Source organism: Carassius auratus, chromosome 17, assembly GCF_003368295.1.
Source record: "Carassius auratus strain Wakin chromosome 17, ASM336829v1, whole genome shotgun sequence".
Classification (NCBI taxonomy): domain Eukaryota; kingdom Metazoa; phylum Chordata; class Actinopteri; order Cypriniformes; family Cyprinidae; genus Carassius; species Carassius auratus.
In genome coordinates, this window is record NC_039259.1 from 10,666,688 (window position 1) to 10,681,324 (window position 14,637).

Genomic DNA, 14,637 nt, shown 5'->3' on the forward strand with positions numbered 1-14,637 from the left:
TAAGCCAAGACCCAGAACACCAACACCAACGGACACTTTAAACTAAACAAATACAAAACAGATTGTATAAGCACAGGTAATTAGAAATAATTACTAATTATTACATAGTTGTGCACAAGCAAAACGTGATCACTCTTTGCTTCACATTTTTATACTTCATTTTTTAGAAGAAACAAAAGGTAGTATAATTAATTGATGGAAGAATCTATCTAACTCTGGGTAAATACACTGAGCAATTGGGACCTTATAACTCACAATGTGACTTAAAAAAAAATAGTTCACACAAAAATTAAAATTCTGTCATCATTTACTCATCCTCAAGTCTTTCCAAACCTGTAAACTTTCTTTTCATATTCTGAATAATGTTTCAACAGTTTTTGTCCACCCAGTGAAAGTCATTGGGGGGCAAAACAACACTGATGACTTTCACGGTATACGTGGACTTTCACAGGTTTGCACTGATGTTAGAGTGAGCAAATGATGAAAGAATTTTTTTTTTTTTTCGGTAAATTGTCCATTTAATTTTCAAAATTGTGACTCACAATGTGACTTTTTATGGTGCAGTGTGACACATCTTGTTGCTGCAACCCTGCAATGGGACTATATTTCATATAGCTTTAGTTCTTGTTGAATTAAACTTTATCTGACAATCAATTTTTATTATTTCGCTGAAGTGGAAACAGGCTTCCATAGTGGAAAATAAATTATGCTTTTAAAATGATATCTTTCCTTTGGATGTGAAAACATGATGCAAAGATACATCACACAAAGATTCTATATTTCTTCTCCATATATTTAAGTCAATGCTGTTAAAATCAACACATTTTTACAAACAGGCTCCCCAAATCCACCTAGATAGTGAACCCTAATTTATACTTCAATTTGAATGTAAATTGAAATTTGTTTGTTTACAAATTTGTACAAAAGAGATTGTACTGTATTTAATTTTTTTTATTACTATTCAATATTTTGTCATCATTTTTGCTGAGTTACTGTTTTGTATATTAGCTGGTGTGTGTGTGTGTGTGTGTGTGTTTTTGTGCTAATGTGTACTTAAACTTTGGTGCTCCAATCTAATGTCTTCCAAGAATTTGCAGTATTTAAAACATCAAGAACTTATTGATAAATGCTCAACACTGCCAGATGATCAAATTCAAATAAGGCAATTTTGCCAGTGTGTGTGTGTATGAGAGTTTTACATTCACTGATAAACATATCCAGAAAAGTAAACATCCTCCGAGGATAGAAATCCTCTGTTTGTATGCTAACCTTTCAGCATTCTTTCCTAATTACTGTGTTTAGAGTTGTTTACATTTTGAGATACATTAAAATCTGCTTTTTATTTTCGTACAATCTGCTGCTCGTTTCAATCAGTGATGTCTGTTAAAATCAGGATGCAGATGAAAACTGTTAGTTATGAAACCATTTGTTCTGCATGTTATTGTAGAACAAGAAAATGACAAGAATGAAAATAGCAAAGATAAACATTACGTGCTTTGTCAGCATGACATTTTATCTGGATTCACACCAAGTTTGGAAAAATGCAAGAAAAAATGAGAAAACAAAGGTTCTTATTTAATTTTTGAATGCTTTTCAGTTAAAAAAAAATCAACCTACACATGTATGTGTGTGTGTGTGTGTGTGTGTGTATATATATATATATATATATATATATATATATATATATATATATGCACACACACACACATACACTCTTAATTTATAACAATGGTTATGTTTGGGCATTAGGCCAATCCTGTCTATACATTTTCAGATTCCTGTTGCACTATGGAATAATAAACCACTTTTCTTAAACTAACCCTTGGGCTGCTTTGCAACTGGATTGTATTTCAGGTTCTTGTCTGGATTGTATTTCTGTTGCACTATTCAGTCTTCACTCTTTTCAGTAAACAAAAGCGCCCCAAGACAACAAAAACATCCCTCCCTGTTTCGTGATCAAAGGTTTTGCCTGTCTCTCTGTATCGTGATATCTCCATAACCTCTGTGCAGTAAAAAGCAGGGTAGATGCAGTTAATTCGTGTTGAAGCAGGGTTTTGTGAGTCACATCTACATTCCTAAGGCATGGAAACCGATCTGATGAGTAGTACCCTTTCCTTTTCTACCACAACCAACATTCCACACCCTCTTCATTGTTTTTGTACTTCCTCTCTCTCTCTTTTCATCATCGTTAACTTTGCTTTAATCCATAAATATCAACATCTACAATTCCTAACCATATGTACTGTATAGGCACTTTGTTTAAAAATCTATCGCAAAAGTTTGATTGATTGAAGATTGAAGTTAACCATTCCCCCACATAAACAAGTGTAGACCAGTTAAAAAAAACAACAACAACTTTACAACAGACCTGCCCGATCTGGTTCAGTGTTTCTTCCACAATGTTTCATAATGTTTCCTCTTGCTGAAAAAACAAGTTCAGACAGAACACATACCCTGAATAGTTTAAAGCATGAGTTCCTGTAAGACTTTAAAAACACACTGAGAGGAAGACTGGTGATCCTCATGACAACATTATAGAGAGAAAATTATAAAACCACAGCTCTTTTAATGCCTGATTCGGAGAATGAATCATCCTGCAGATGTTTTGGCAGTGAGTCATAGGACTTCACACTGTGACCGACAATTTCTCAAGCTTTGATGAGAAAGAACCACAGAGACTTTTCCTCTGGAAAACTTTACTTCTGGGATACTTGGAATCAAACCGAATATCTTTAGAATTACCAGCACAAATCATTAACCATTAGATTCCCATAACTAAAACTGATGCACATAATCAAGCTGACATAGATTCATATCCACACCAAAGAGCTTATAACAAGGATTTCCTGCATCCCAGAACTAATCCACGAGTTACTGGGAACACATTAACTTTAATTACACAAAATAATTAGTACCGGATTCTTGGCACAACACTAAAGGCTAAAGCACAGAGACCCACAACAAGTTTCTAAGCAACAAAAACATTTCTAAAGCTGTTGTTCAGGACAAGGTGTGGTCTTTTTTTACGTGACTATGGAGTGCAGACTTTCAAGGACAAGTCTGAACATGGAGAAGCCGCCTGCAGACGTTGGCAACACCACAGACCACTAACACACAGTGTATACTTGACAGAGCTGTCCAAACAAAGGAGTCTTATTTATTGTACAACAAGATGAAGAATGTAACTAGGCTGCACAGGCAAGGGTTTACTATTTTGTTGCAAAGACAATGCAGTACAATAATATTAACATTATACTAAAAACTTTTATGGAGTCACATTACAATAATTTTACACAGTAACTTTACAAACCAAACAGTCCTCTGTTCCCTACACTGGGCATTTTAGACAATACACAGAAAAGTATGATAATTTTGAGAGAGCATTTTACATACAAATATGTATTTAGTTAGCTTGCTATCTTAAAGTTCGGGGTTTATGGCCAAGCTGTCCTCTAGTCTGAAAACTGAACTCCACCCTCACTGAGGCGTGTTACCAAACCAGATCCACAGAGAAACCCAACTTCAGAGAAACTAATTACGGAAAAGAGATTAACACCGCTCATTTACAAGAGAAAAGATACATACAAAGTAAGTAATAAACATTGTTTTGTACAATTTTAGAAGCGATTCACATTCACATTCGCGCTATAGAAATGTTTACATGAGAACATCCTTGTTTCCGTTCACTTTGAGCTGTCATTTCTACTCGATCGAATCGATTTTTCTGATTAGTATTTAAAGGCAAGTGGTTGAACTTTTTAAAAGTATATCCTGAGGTAACAACTTGCGGGTTGTTTTAAAATGTGAAATCTATATTTAGTTGCGATTTTATGCGCTGTTTAATATGGTACATTATTACAAATATGCCTGTTTTTACAAAAGAAATCGAAATATTTGATAATTACAGTGCTGGAGAACAACTTAACTGCCACTGGCAATTAAAAACGACAACCGCCGATGGACAAAGAAATTGAAGACAAAGTAGCGAGAAAGAGAGAAGCACTGGTTGACACTGTAGTTTACACAAAACAGCCGGACTCAGACGTAGATACTAATAATAAATAATAATAATATGGAGGATGTGTATTAAAGGTAAAGCTCTAAAACTTATATAAAAATTATAGAGCAATTATTATTATTATTGCCTTTTCTGATGATGGAGATGATGAATGGCGTGATGGCCTATCTTACAATTAGCAATTTATTATTTGAGCATACACCATTCTAAAGCATTTAAAGGTATAGTTCACACACAACTAAATAAAATTGTCATCCTTCACACACCTTCATGTCCATCTAAATCTGTTTGATTTGATTAGCTTCAAAATAAAATAAAAGAAACCATGAATTTATTATAAAAGTGATCCATATGACTATTATATACTTCAAGTCTTCTAAATTCAGGCGATAGCATTCTGTGACTAACAGAAAGAAAATTAAGTAATTATTAACTTTAATCCTCACCTAAAGTGATCTGCTAATCCCAAAATCACCATAATCCATTCATATGGATAAGATTGGTCTTTAAAATATCACATTTTCAGTATGTTGGAATAACATGAGAGTGAGGAAATGGTTGAACTATCCCACCATGGTGCTTTTAAAAACTTATAGAAGTTGTTTGGAATGAGTTCCATCATTGTGATTTTTTTTTTTCCATCTTCAGGCTGCTGTATTCTTCATCAGACATATTCAGTGTTAAAGAGGATCAGAGGACACCAAGTGTGACTTGGCCTTGCTCTGAGCCATGGACTGGAAGACTTTTCAAGCCCTGCTCAGTGGGGTGAATAAATACTCCACTGCATTTGGCCGGATCTGGCTCTCAGTGGTTTTTGTGTTCAGGGTGATGGTTTACGTTGTAGCGGCTGAGAGAGTTTGGGGCGATGAGCAGAAAGACTTTGACTGCAACACCAAGCAGCCGGGCTGCGCAAACGTCTGCTATGACTACTTCTTCCCCATTTCCCACATCCGACTGTGGGCCCTGCAGCTCATCTTCGTCACCTGTCCATCACTGATGGTGGTCATGCACGTGAAGTACCGGGACGAGCGCGAACGCAAGTTCCGTGAGAAGCACGGAGAAAAAGCCAAGCTCTACGACAACACAGGGAAGAAACACGGTGGACTGTGGTGGACGTACCTGATCAGCCTTTTTGTCAAGACCGGCATCGAGATCACCTTCCTCTACATCCTCCATCACATTTATGACAGTTTCTACCTGCCACGGCTGGTGAAGTGTGAGGTCCAGCCATGTCCCAACGTTGTGGACTGTTACATTGGACGACCCACAGAGAAAAGAGTCTTCACCTACTTCATGGTTGGAGCTTCAGCCCTTTGCATAGTGCTCAGTGTCTGTGAGATCATCTACCTGATCTCAAAACGTGTCATTCGATGTGCCAACAAGTGTAAGAGGCACCAAAGAAGCAGCACACCGCTTAATGGACGATACCAAGACGAGGACAGCAACTGCACCATTCCCTTGCATGAATTGGGCAGAAAATCCGAGTTTAAATCTGAGTCTAAACCAGACTTTAAGCCTGAGTATAAACCTGGGACTAAACCACAGTTTAAATCTGAGCTCAAGCCAACATTTAAGCCAGCCTATAGATCGAGTGGAGACATGATAGCTTCTGCTCCAAACCTCTCAGTTCCCATGTACAAGATGCAGTCTGATATAATTTGAAGAATGTTTCCACGTTTCATTCTCCATCAAGTATTTACAGAGGGATCGGGGGACATAAAACAAGCTTTGAATATCTGAACAGTCTCAAAGTAGTTCATCGTCCATCAAGACATATAAAACTGCCGATCTAGTGGGTGTTTGTTATTTGGCAGATGGTTTGTGACATTCTGTATGCCAGATTTCAGAAACTTTTTCCTGGGAAACAGTAGGGATTAAGTGTCTTGATTAATGGAGCAGTGGAGATCAATCAGGATTGTGATGTCACTGGAACCTGGGTCCAAACCTGGAGTCTTTTGATTAAGAGCCTAGTTCCTTCAGGCTTCAACTCCAGCTCACAGTACCAGCCATGATCCTAAGAATTAATGGGGACTGAATGCATTGCTCTCTCATACATTTCTTAAAAAGAACAAAGGTGAAAACCCATGAAAAAGCTAAAGAGTGATCAAGTAACCAAGAATGCATTCATGGTGAACACACCTTGCATACAAAACCCACTTCAAGCTTCACAAGCACACTAAAAGATAGGAGGAAGAGTGGAGTTCATTGTATGTTAGAAGACGTCATAAATGCCTCATGGGTGTCATTGTTTACGCTGTCTCATTTCTCAATGTCCTGGTATTTGTTACAAAGATCAGAACACATTTTTAAAGTTGAAGCTGTTTCAACTTTGAGTTTCATAGAGATCATAGTGGATGTTTATATGCAAACACAGCCAAACTCTATCTGGACTTAAATTCTTATACTGGAAAAATGAGAGGTATATAGAATATATGTCCATAAGGGCAATCAGGGTATTTTTGTTTTCCATTATTTGTGGTAACTTTACTGTAGACTGTGGACAAACCTCATCTGATCTACACTTGGCAACCATTTGCACGGGTCTGTCTCATTATACTGCACACCCTGACTTTGTATCAAAAATTAATCTACACACTGACAAATTACCTTGTGAATTTCTTTCATGATTTTCATAAAATTGTCAGAATGGAGTTCTTTTTTTGTATGTAATATAATATTCAACTTTTTTTACAAGCTTTTAAAGTTTATTCATTCTGATACTGTACAAATAAAGTAAAAAATTAAACATTTTGTTACATTTTTAAAGATCATTGTGATGTGAAAAAGGAATAGCTTAAATTATGAACAGATTTAAATCAAAGAGGAAACAGATTTAAGGAAGTTGATAAACAAATTAACTTTGAGAACATGGAACATGTTCCACCTTCTCAAAATGAATTTGTTTATCCACTTCCTTAAATTTGTATTCTCTTTTATTCATTATTCACTATCATTTGTCGGAAATTGTGGAATACTGATCAATTTTCACTGATCCATTTCATATCTTTGCAAAACCATTCAAATGTTTGGGGTCACTGAGATTTTTAATACTTTCATTCAGCAAGGATGCATTAATTTGATCAAAGTAAATACTTTCATATGGATACAAAATACTGTGAGAAACATTTTACATGGTATGCAACAACACTGCACAGTTGAATTGTTGCCAACAGTACTGAAAAATATTTCTTGAGCACCAAATAAGCATATCAGAATGTTTTCTGAAGGATCATGTGACTGATGGCCTATATGAGCACAAGACATGTCTTTCACAGACATTAAACAATCCTACTGACCCCAAACTTTGGAATGACAGTGGGATTCTTTGTCCATGCGTCCATTTAATTCGTTTTGACTGATTTAAAACAGTTTACCTGCTATTACAGTTAGCATCTGACATATAAACTTAATTCTTTTATTCATAAAAAGTCATATTAATATACTGAGAACTACTTTAAAAAACAACTACTAAATACTATTTTTTCCCTAAATACAAATATAAACATGCATAGACAGGATGTCACTTCCTGATTAGTGTACAAAAACTATTATTCACTTCTGAATAACTCTCTTTTTTGTCTTATTCATGCATACATTTGTAAAACATGTTTTTGAGGGTGGCTGTGTGACGTCAAACAAAATGCGTAAATGTGTAGACTTGTTGATCAGCCTTCAACTGCCAACAGAAGTGCTTTATGTAACTAAAATGGTTACTTTCCTTTTGGCAAAAGGATGCAGTTTTATGTTTGTTACTTTTATGAAAAGTTCAGGTGTCAGCCTAATTGGTAAAAAAGAAGTTTGGCACATTGCATAAGGATGCATAAGTTCACATTTCTCCTGATCTTGTCTTTAATCATTCAAATTAATAATCCTCTATTAAACATCATACACACTAAAGATAAAGTGTGAAGCAAAAAAAAAAAAAAAAAACAATGTCAGTTAACAATACAAATACAAACAATAAGTTGTTGCACACATGAAAAGACATGCCTCTACAATAAATTTAAGGTCATTTACAGGCATCAGCAAACTTGAAGGGTAAGAGATTTTCCTTAGCATGGAAATAGCATGTATTATTCATGTTTTTTCCTGGAAAGAAACAAAATTAATCAGTAGTCCTAATGGTACATTACTCTGTTATCTAAAGTTCTGTGAGTCTTTTTTGTTATGATTACCAGCATAATGCTTTTGTCTGATAATGACAGATATTTCTGTCTTCAAAATGAGTCACAAGACACAAGTATGAGGATGTCATATTTAAAACTATTTGTGACATCTGATTCTGAAAGACAATGACGCTAGTAAATGTAACCAGAAAAACATTTTCATTCTAGATTCTTAATACTCTGCCAAGTCAAATTAAGTCCCTTGCATTTATTGCTTCAGCACTATGTAAAATATTTAATTAATTAGAAATATAAATATATAAAGATTGCCTGCCAGAAATCAAGACACAAGAGAACAGTTTGGGTCTGTGGCTGTGAATATTGATTGATGTGAGCTCACAAGCACCCTTGTCAAACATTCACAGTAGAGTATGGATGCGCTGATCCCCAATGTCCAGCTCCACTGTGTTTAGAAATACTTGAAAAATGTTAGAAATGAAGAGATTTCACTGCGTACGAAAGGGTAATGTAGTGTGAGCTCCAAAAGAGTAATGTCATCATACCCGAGACTATAATCTCTATAAAGAGAAAGAAGAGTTCAGAGCTTGCAGGAGGCCTGAGCTACTTTTGAATTTGTCTTTTTGTTGAGTGAATGACAGATGTATGAGCCAGCGTCCAACAGTTTGGGCAGATCCACTCCCTGAAACAAAGAAACTACAGCTTAAATGTGTGGCATAACTCCTTTTTTTACATGATTATTTAGTTTTATATGCTGAAGCCCAGTAATGTATTTGTGGCATTTCTATGAAATTTATTTTACAACCACTTTCCATTCCTTCTCTGACCCCACATGTTTTTCAAGCACCAAATCAGCATATCAGAATGATTTCTGAAGAATCATATGACGCTGAAGACTGGAGTAATGGCTGCTGAAAATTCAGCTTTGGCATCACAGAAACTACATTTTTAATTTTATTACATTTACATTTTCAAATCTATTAAAATACAAACCTGACTCCAAATAAGTTGGGACACTGTACAAATTGTGAATAAAAACAGAATGCAATGATGTGGAAGTTACAAATTTCAATATTTTATTCAGAATACAACATAGATAACATACCCTGTAATTCCTCAAATAAAAACCAGTTTCAAATAAACGCCGGGCCTCTTATAGTGGCCGGGGGCATGGTCGACACGGACAAATAAAGGCCGGAGGAAAATTTGTGCAGCAGAGCCAGATAACGAACGAACACTGCCGGAGCGTTTCTTGTTCTCGAGTCAAGAACCGGTTGCATCGGTTTTTCGGATCACCAGTACACTGAACTGAGAAGAGTTTCTGTCAGACGCATCCGAGCTGATGATACTGCGCATGCGTGATTCAGCGTGAAGCAGACTGACACAGAGCGCATCTGAACCGAACTGATTATTTTGGTGATTGATTCTAAACTGATTCTGTGCTAATGTTATGATCTCGGTCCACTGGATGCTATCTTTTAAAAATAAAGATTTAATTTAAAACAGGTTATTTAAAACCATTACTTATCAAACAGATGGAACTGGAAATAAAGGCCTGCCTCTAATTAAAGCCTGTGACCTTCTGCAGTTCAGGTAAATAAAGGCCCCGGCTATTATTTGAGGAATTATGGTATCAAATGTTTAAACTGAGAAAATTAATCATTTTAAGGGAAAAATAAGTTGATTTTATATTTCATGGCATCAACACATCTCAAAAAAGTTGGGTCAAGGCCATGTTTACCACTGTATGGCATCCCCTCTTCTTTTTATAACAATCTGCAAACCTCTGGGGACTGAGGAGACAAGTTCCTCAAGTTTAAGAATAGGAATGTTGTCCCATTCTTGTCTAATACAGGCTTTTAGGTGCTCAACTGTCTTAGGTCTTCTTTGTTGCATCTTCCTCTTTATGATGCGCCAAATGTTTTCTATGGGTGAAACTTCAAATTTTGATTCTTCTGACCACAGAACAGTTTTCCACTTTGCCACAGTCCATTTTAAATGAGCCTTGGCCCAGAGAAAACACCTGCGCTTCTGGATCATGTTTAGATATGGCTTCTTTTTTACCTATAGAGTTTTAGCCAGCAACGGCGAATGGCACGGTGGATTGTGTTCACCGACAATGTTTTCTGGAAGTATTCCTGAGCCCATGTTGTGATTTCCATTACAGTAGCATTCCTGTATGTGATGCAGTGCTGTCTTAAGGGCCCGAAGATCACAGGCATCCAGTATGGTTTTCCGGCCTTGACCCTTACGCACAGAGATTGTTCCAGATTCTCTGAATCTTTGGATGATATTATGCATTGTAGATGATGATAACTTCAAACTCTTTGCAATTTTTCTCTGAGAAACTCCTTTCTGATATTGCTCCACTATTTTTCACTGCAGCATTGGGGGAATTGGTGATCCTCTGCCCATCTTGACTTCTGAGAGACACTGCCACTCTGAAAGGCTCTTTTTATTCCCAATCATGTTATCAATTAACGTTGCAAAAAGAAGTTGCAAATTGGTCCTTCAGCTGATCCTTATATGTATATTTATCTTTTCCTCTTATTGCTACCTGTCCCAACTTTTTTGGAATGTGTAGTTCTCATGAAATCCAAAATGAGCCAATATTTGGCATGACATTTCAACATTTCTCACTTCCAACATTTGATATGTTATCTATATTCTATTGTGAGTAAAATATAAGTTTATTAGATTTGTAAATTATTCCATTCCTTTTTTACTCACAATTTGTACAGTGTCCCAACTTTTTTGGAATCGGGTTTGTAGAAAACAGTTATTTTATATTGTACTATTTCATAATATCACTATTACTACATAATATTATTCATATTACTAACAGTCTTTGGTAGATTCAGAAACTTCTGCCTTGAAAACAGCAGGGATTCAGTGTCTTGGACCAGAATTTTTATTCTGATTAATGCAGCCTTAGTGAGCAGAAGGCTTTTTAACTCTTACCAATCCCAAAATTTTAATAATAGCATAGTTTATAGAAAGCCTGTGAATTTATGAGAAGTTAAACCATAATCCCGCAAAATCGGTCATGATTTATGAGTGACGTTCCCCATTAAAGGAAGCTGTTTAAGGTCAGACTGGTGAGATTATGCATGTACAGATCAGAATCTTCTGAAAGAATCCAGACTGCCGATAAATTTGACTGTGAGATTAAGATTTAAATGTGACAGACACAGTCCTGTACTTACAGTATGGATTCCCAGTCCATGCAGCATATAGACCACATCTTCAGTTGCAACATTCCCAGAAGCCCCTTGGGCATAAGGGCAGCCTCCCAGCCCAGCAACGGATGAGTCCACAACACTTACCCCATTCTAGAAAAGAACACATGAAAAAAAAGGTGTGTTGTATTTAAAAACCGGTTGCTCATTTTAAGAATGTGAAAAATGAAGAGGCGAGAATGGATAGTATGCACTCAAGGCATGTGTCACTAAAGTTGACAGTAAACCAATATGAATATAGTAAAAATATAAATCAATACAGGCAGGCAGAGAGGTAAGAGGCATTTATTCCACACACTTCCATACCTGTAATGCTACAAGTATGTTAGCGAGTGCTTGTCCATAAGTGTCATGACAGTGAACCGCTAAAGCCTCCACAGGAACCTCTTTCTTCACAGCATTCAACATCTCCGTCATGCCCCCTGGAGTGCCCACTCCGATAGTATCGCCAAGTGAAATCTCATAGCAGCCCATGGAATACAGTCGCTTTGCAACCTCTGCCACTTTGTTTGGCGATACTTTCCCTTCATATGGACAACCCAGCACACATGACACATAACTGGGAATAACAGAGAAAGAGAAGACATTTTCTGTAATAAGAGCACTGGGCTATGGAAAAATAACCGAGACACTGAAATGTGCCATCAGCAGATATCTTACCCTCTCACAGGAACCCCCTCTTGATTGGCTGCTCTCATCACCTCCTCAAAGCGCAGAAGACTCTCATCCACTGAACAGTTGATGTTCTTCTTACTGAAGAGCTCTGATGCAGCACCAAATATTGCCACCTCTTTTGCACCAGCCTTCATCTGAGATTATATGTATACATCTCTTACTAATCCCAACATTTTGAATGGTAGGATATAAATAAGCATATTTAATATAGCACTAGCACTTTAACAGTCTGTGTTGTATTTCACTCACAGCAGCCTGGAATCCCTTCAGATTAGGGGTCAGAACGGGGTAGTTCACGCCAGCTTTCTTGTGGAGACCACGCATCACTTCCTCTTGATCGGACATCTGCCAATCAAATGCAGCCAATCTCTCATAATTTGCTCTCTTTATAGTGATTTATTTTATGTTGTGAGAATTTGTTTCTGAAATGTTCACAGGCTCTGATGGCGTATGCTGCTTCTCACCTGAGGGACCCATTTAGGTGAGACAAAACTTGTGGCCTCAATGACAGGGAGTCCTGCCTCGGAGAGCATATCGATCAGACGGATCTTCACCTCCGTTGGAACGACGGTCTGATGGATGCAGAGTTTGATTAACAGAAATGATACGGATCTTGTATTTTACTTTACATGCCCATCATTATTTGTGACACTTCAATTACTTTACTATTTTACTACCAAGACAAACCTTCTGAAATAACTATTCACTATGTGTCAACAGGGTTTGACAGTTGGCAAACGTAAAACAGAAGTGTTTAATCACACAGCACAGCGCTGTCTGCTGGTGTTGATGCAGGTGCATTCAGAATCACAGAAAACTCTTAACCTTCTCATTCTGAAGTCCATCTCGGGGTCCGACCTCTACGATCTTAACCCTCTCAGGTAATGAGCTTGACTGTGTGGCAGAAACACTGACCTGTCAGATCACGCACGCACGCAATTTAATTCATTTAGGTACACACAAACCACGTAACATCGTCACATTCAGAGGAGTACGCGCGTGAACTTACGGATCTGATTATTGCGGCAGCAGCGGAGCACAGAGCGGGTCTGTGAACCCGAGCAGAAGCGAAAGATCCTGGACCAACTCTCATTATGAGCGCCGCCATCTTCACACGCCCCCATTCGCCCTGACGTCATGAGCTCATATATGGATTTAGATCTCGCGATAACACGGGAGATTTCGAGAGGCTCAGCACCAATCTGTCATCGTGGCTCATGAGCTGAATGTTTTTCTTGTTTGTCCAAAAAGTAGTAAAAAAAGTAAAATAATCATTCCAAGAGGTTGTTACTTGTCGGTAAATGCCAATGATATAAACTGCATGTGTATAAAATATATTTCCTTAGACCAGATAATAATAGCGCAAATAATGTTCTGTCAAAATAAGACAAATGGCAAAGATGATATATCGAGAGTGAAACAGAAGCACATATATTCATACATACAATATTTTATTTAGACAATGTTTATGTCGAGCCTGTGACTGGTAACAAATATAACTGTTTTGTTTTAAATAAATAAATGAGTCTGGTACACTTCACACAAAGTAGGTCACGTGGACTTCATGCAGCATAGTTTATTAAACGACATATGTAAACCTTGGCATTAACTAGAGTTGTAGTAAACTAATGTGAAAACATAAAACTGCTGTAAAAGCTTAAAGTCAAAACTAGAATATTGCAGTTTCTTTTTTATTACAGAAAATTCTGTCTCATTGTATCTAAATTACATTAACGCATTGTCATTTTGCCCATAAATGCCTTTTGAATTAAACTAAATATACTTTCAGTTACAGAAATATACTTGTACTTTTATAAAAGCAGTTATATTTTAATACTTTAGATTTTCAATGAGAAAGTGTTTTTATTTGTACAAAAATGCACAATCATTTCCCTTATGAGTTTTTAACAGACCATAAACTGCCAGGAAGACAGCTCTAGCCCATTCCCCCTTTCACACACAACCACAAGCGTATCATCACTTTCCACTGGCTTCCTCGTCGCTGTCCTCCACTTCCTGTATTATGAGATCTGCTCCGGAATCTTCTGCGAGGTCATCGTCATCCATGACCCATGCAATTTGCCTGTTCTCACTCATACCCTCTTCCACACCCAACAACAGGCCTTCCTTGTCCTCATTTCCATCAGTCCCATCAGTAATCAACTCACTGTAGCCGCTCTCTTGAATGCAAACATCACACAGCCTGTATTTGCGGGTTCCCTCGCTTACAACTCGCCCAGTGACTTCAGTTACATGCCGTTTGCACTTCCTGCACACCAGCTTACGGGCCTGATGGATCTGTGGAACACATGTGACAACACGGGATGTTTAAGAGACCACAATAATTTTTTTTTAGACAGCCTGAAAAAAATAGGTACTTCGTTTAATTACATCCATTACACTTGACTTAATTCATCCATGACTTAAAGTGATCACACACAGTACAAGATCTAAATTAATGACCAACAGTAGTAGCATGTGGATCTATAGCCTGTGGTGGTGTTAATAGACACGTGTGAAGCTGAGTGTGTTTCTCACCGTCTCAAAATGGCTGCGCAGGTGTTCCAGGCGAGTGAAACGT

General features: G+C 37.2%; 3 protein-coding genes across 6 annotated transcripts in view; 1 reads left to right on the forward strand and 2 right to left on the reverse strand.

Moving 5' to 3' along the window:
* The first annotated feature begins 3,406 nt into the window (after positions 1-3,406).
* LOC113117235 (gap junction beta-3 protein-like) lies at positions 3,407-6,667 on the forward strand. 2 transcript variants are annotated; one of them, XM_026285769.1, is made up of 2 exons: positions 3,407-3,588; positions 4,667-6,667. In XM_026285769.1, exon 2 carries the CDS (start codon positions 4,748-4,750, stop codon positions 5,678-5,680), a length of 933 nt encoding a protein of 310 aa, XP_026141554.1. In that variant the 5' UTR covers positions 3,407-3,588; positions 4,667-4,747; the 3' UTR covers positions 5,681-6,667. The 2 variants fall into 2 exon arrangements, with proteins under 2 accessions (XP_026141554.1, XP_026141553.1); XM_026285768.1 differs by having other exon boundaries at positions 3,409-3,588; positions 4,650-6,667.
* A 752-nt stretch (positions 6,668-7,419) lies between these two features.
* On the reverse strand, positions 7,420-13,197 carry LOC113117234 (hydroxymethylglutaryl-CoA lyase, mitochondrial-like). Of its 2 annotated transcripts, none has more exons than XM_026285767.1 (8): positions 13,066-13,197; positions 12,882-12,950; positions 12,521-12,628; positions 12,306-12,401; positions 12,042-12,190; positions 11,688-11,940; positions 11,349-11,474; positions 7,420-8,824 (listed from the first exon to the last, which is right to left on the reverse strand). In XM_026285767.1, the coding sequence occupies exons 1-8, from the start codon at positions 13,162-13,164 to the stop codon at positions 8,723-8,725; spliced, it is 1,002 nt and encodes a 333-aa protein (XP_026141552.1). In that variant the 5' UTR covers positions 13,165-13,197; the 3' UTR covers positions 7,420-8,722. The 2 variants fall into 2 exon arrangements, with proteins under 2 accessions (XP_026141552.1, XP_026141550.1); XM_026285765.1 differs by having other exon boundaries at positions 12,882-12,971.
* Positions 13,198-13,479: 282 nt separating this feature from the next.
* Positions 13,480-14,637, reverse strand: part of LOC113117233 (zinc finger and BTB domain-containing protein 8A-like) — a 4,235-nt gene continuing 3,077 nt past the window's right edge. For both annotated transcript variants that reach the window (XM_026285763.1, XM_026285764.1), the window contains exons 3-4: positions 14,595-14,637; positions 13,480-14,354 (exon numbers count right to left, since the gene is read on the reverse strand). The exon at positions 14,595-14,637 is cut by the window's right edge and continues 127 nt beyond it. In XM_026285763.1, coding sequence (XP_026141548.1) covers positions 14,034-14,354; positions 14,595-14,637 — 364 coding nt within the window. In that variant the 3' untranslated portion in view covers positions 13,480-14,033. The remainder of the gene's footprint in view (positions 14,355-14,594) is intronic.

Excerpts from the sequence above, each read along its gene's own strand:
- LOC113117235 (XM_026285769.1), top strand. The coding sequence starts at position 4,748 with ATGGACTGGAAGACTTTTCAAGCCCTGCTCAGTGGGGTGAATAAATAC.
- LOC113117234 (XM_026285765.1), bottom strand. The coding sequence starts at position 13,164 with ATGGCGGCGCTCATAATGAGAGTTGGTCCAGGATCTTTCGCTTCTGCT. Across the intron at positions 12,402-12,520 it reads CACCTAAATGGGTCCCTCAG|ATGTCCGATCAAGAGGAAGT; the intron begins GTGAGAAGCAGC and ends TTTGATTGGCAG. Across the intron at positions 12,191-12,305 it reads TGAAGGGATTCCAGGCTGCT|ATGAAGGCTGGTGCAAAAGA; the intron begins GTGAGTGAAATA and ends ATATAATCTCAG.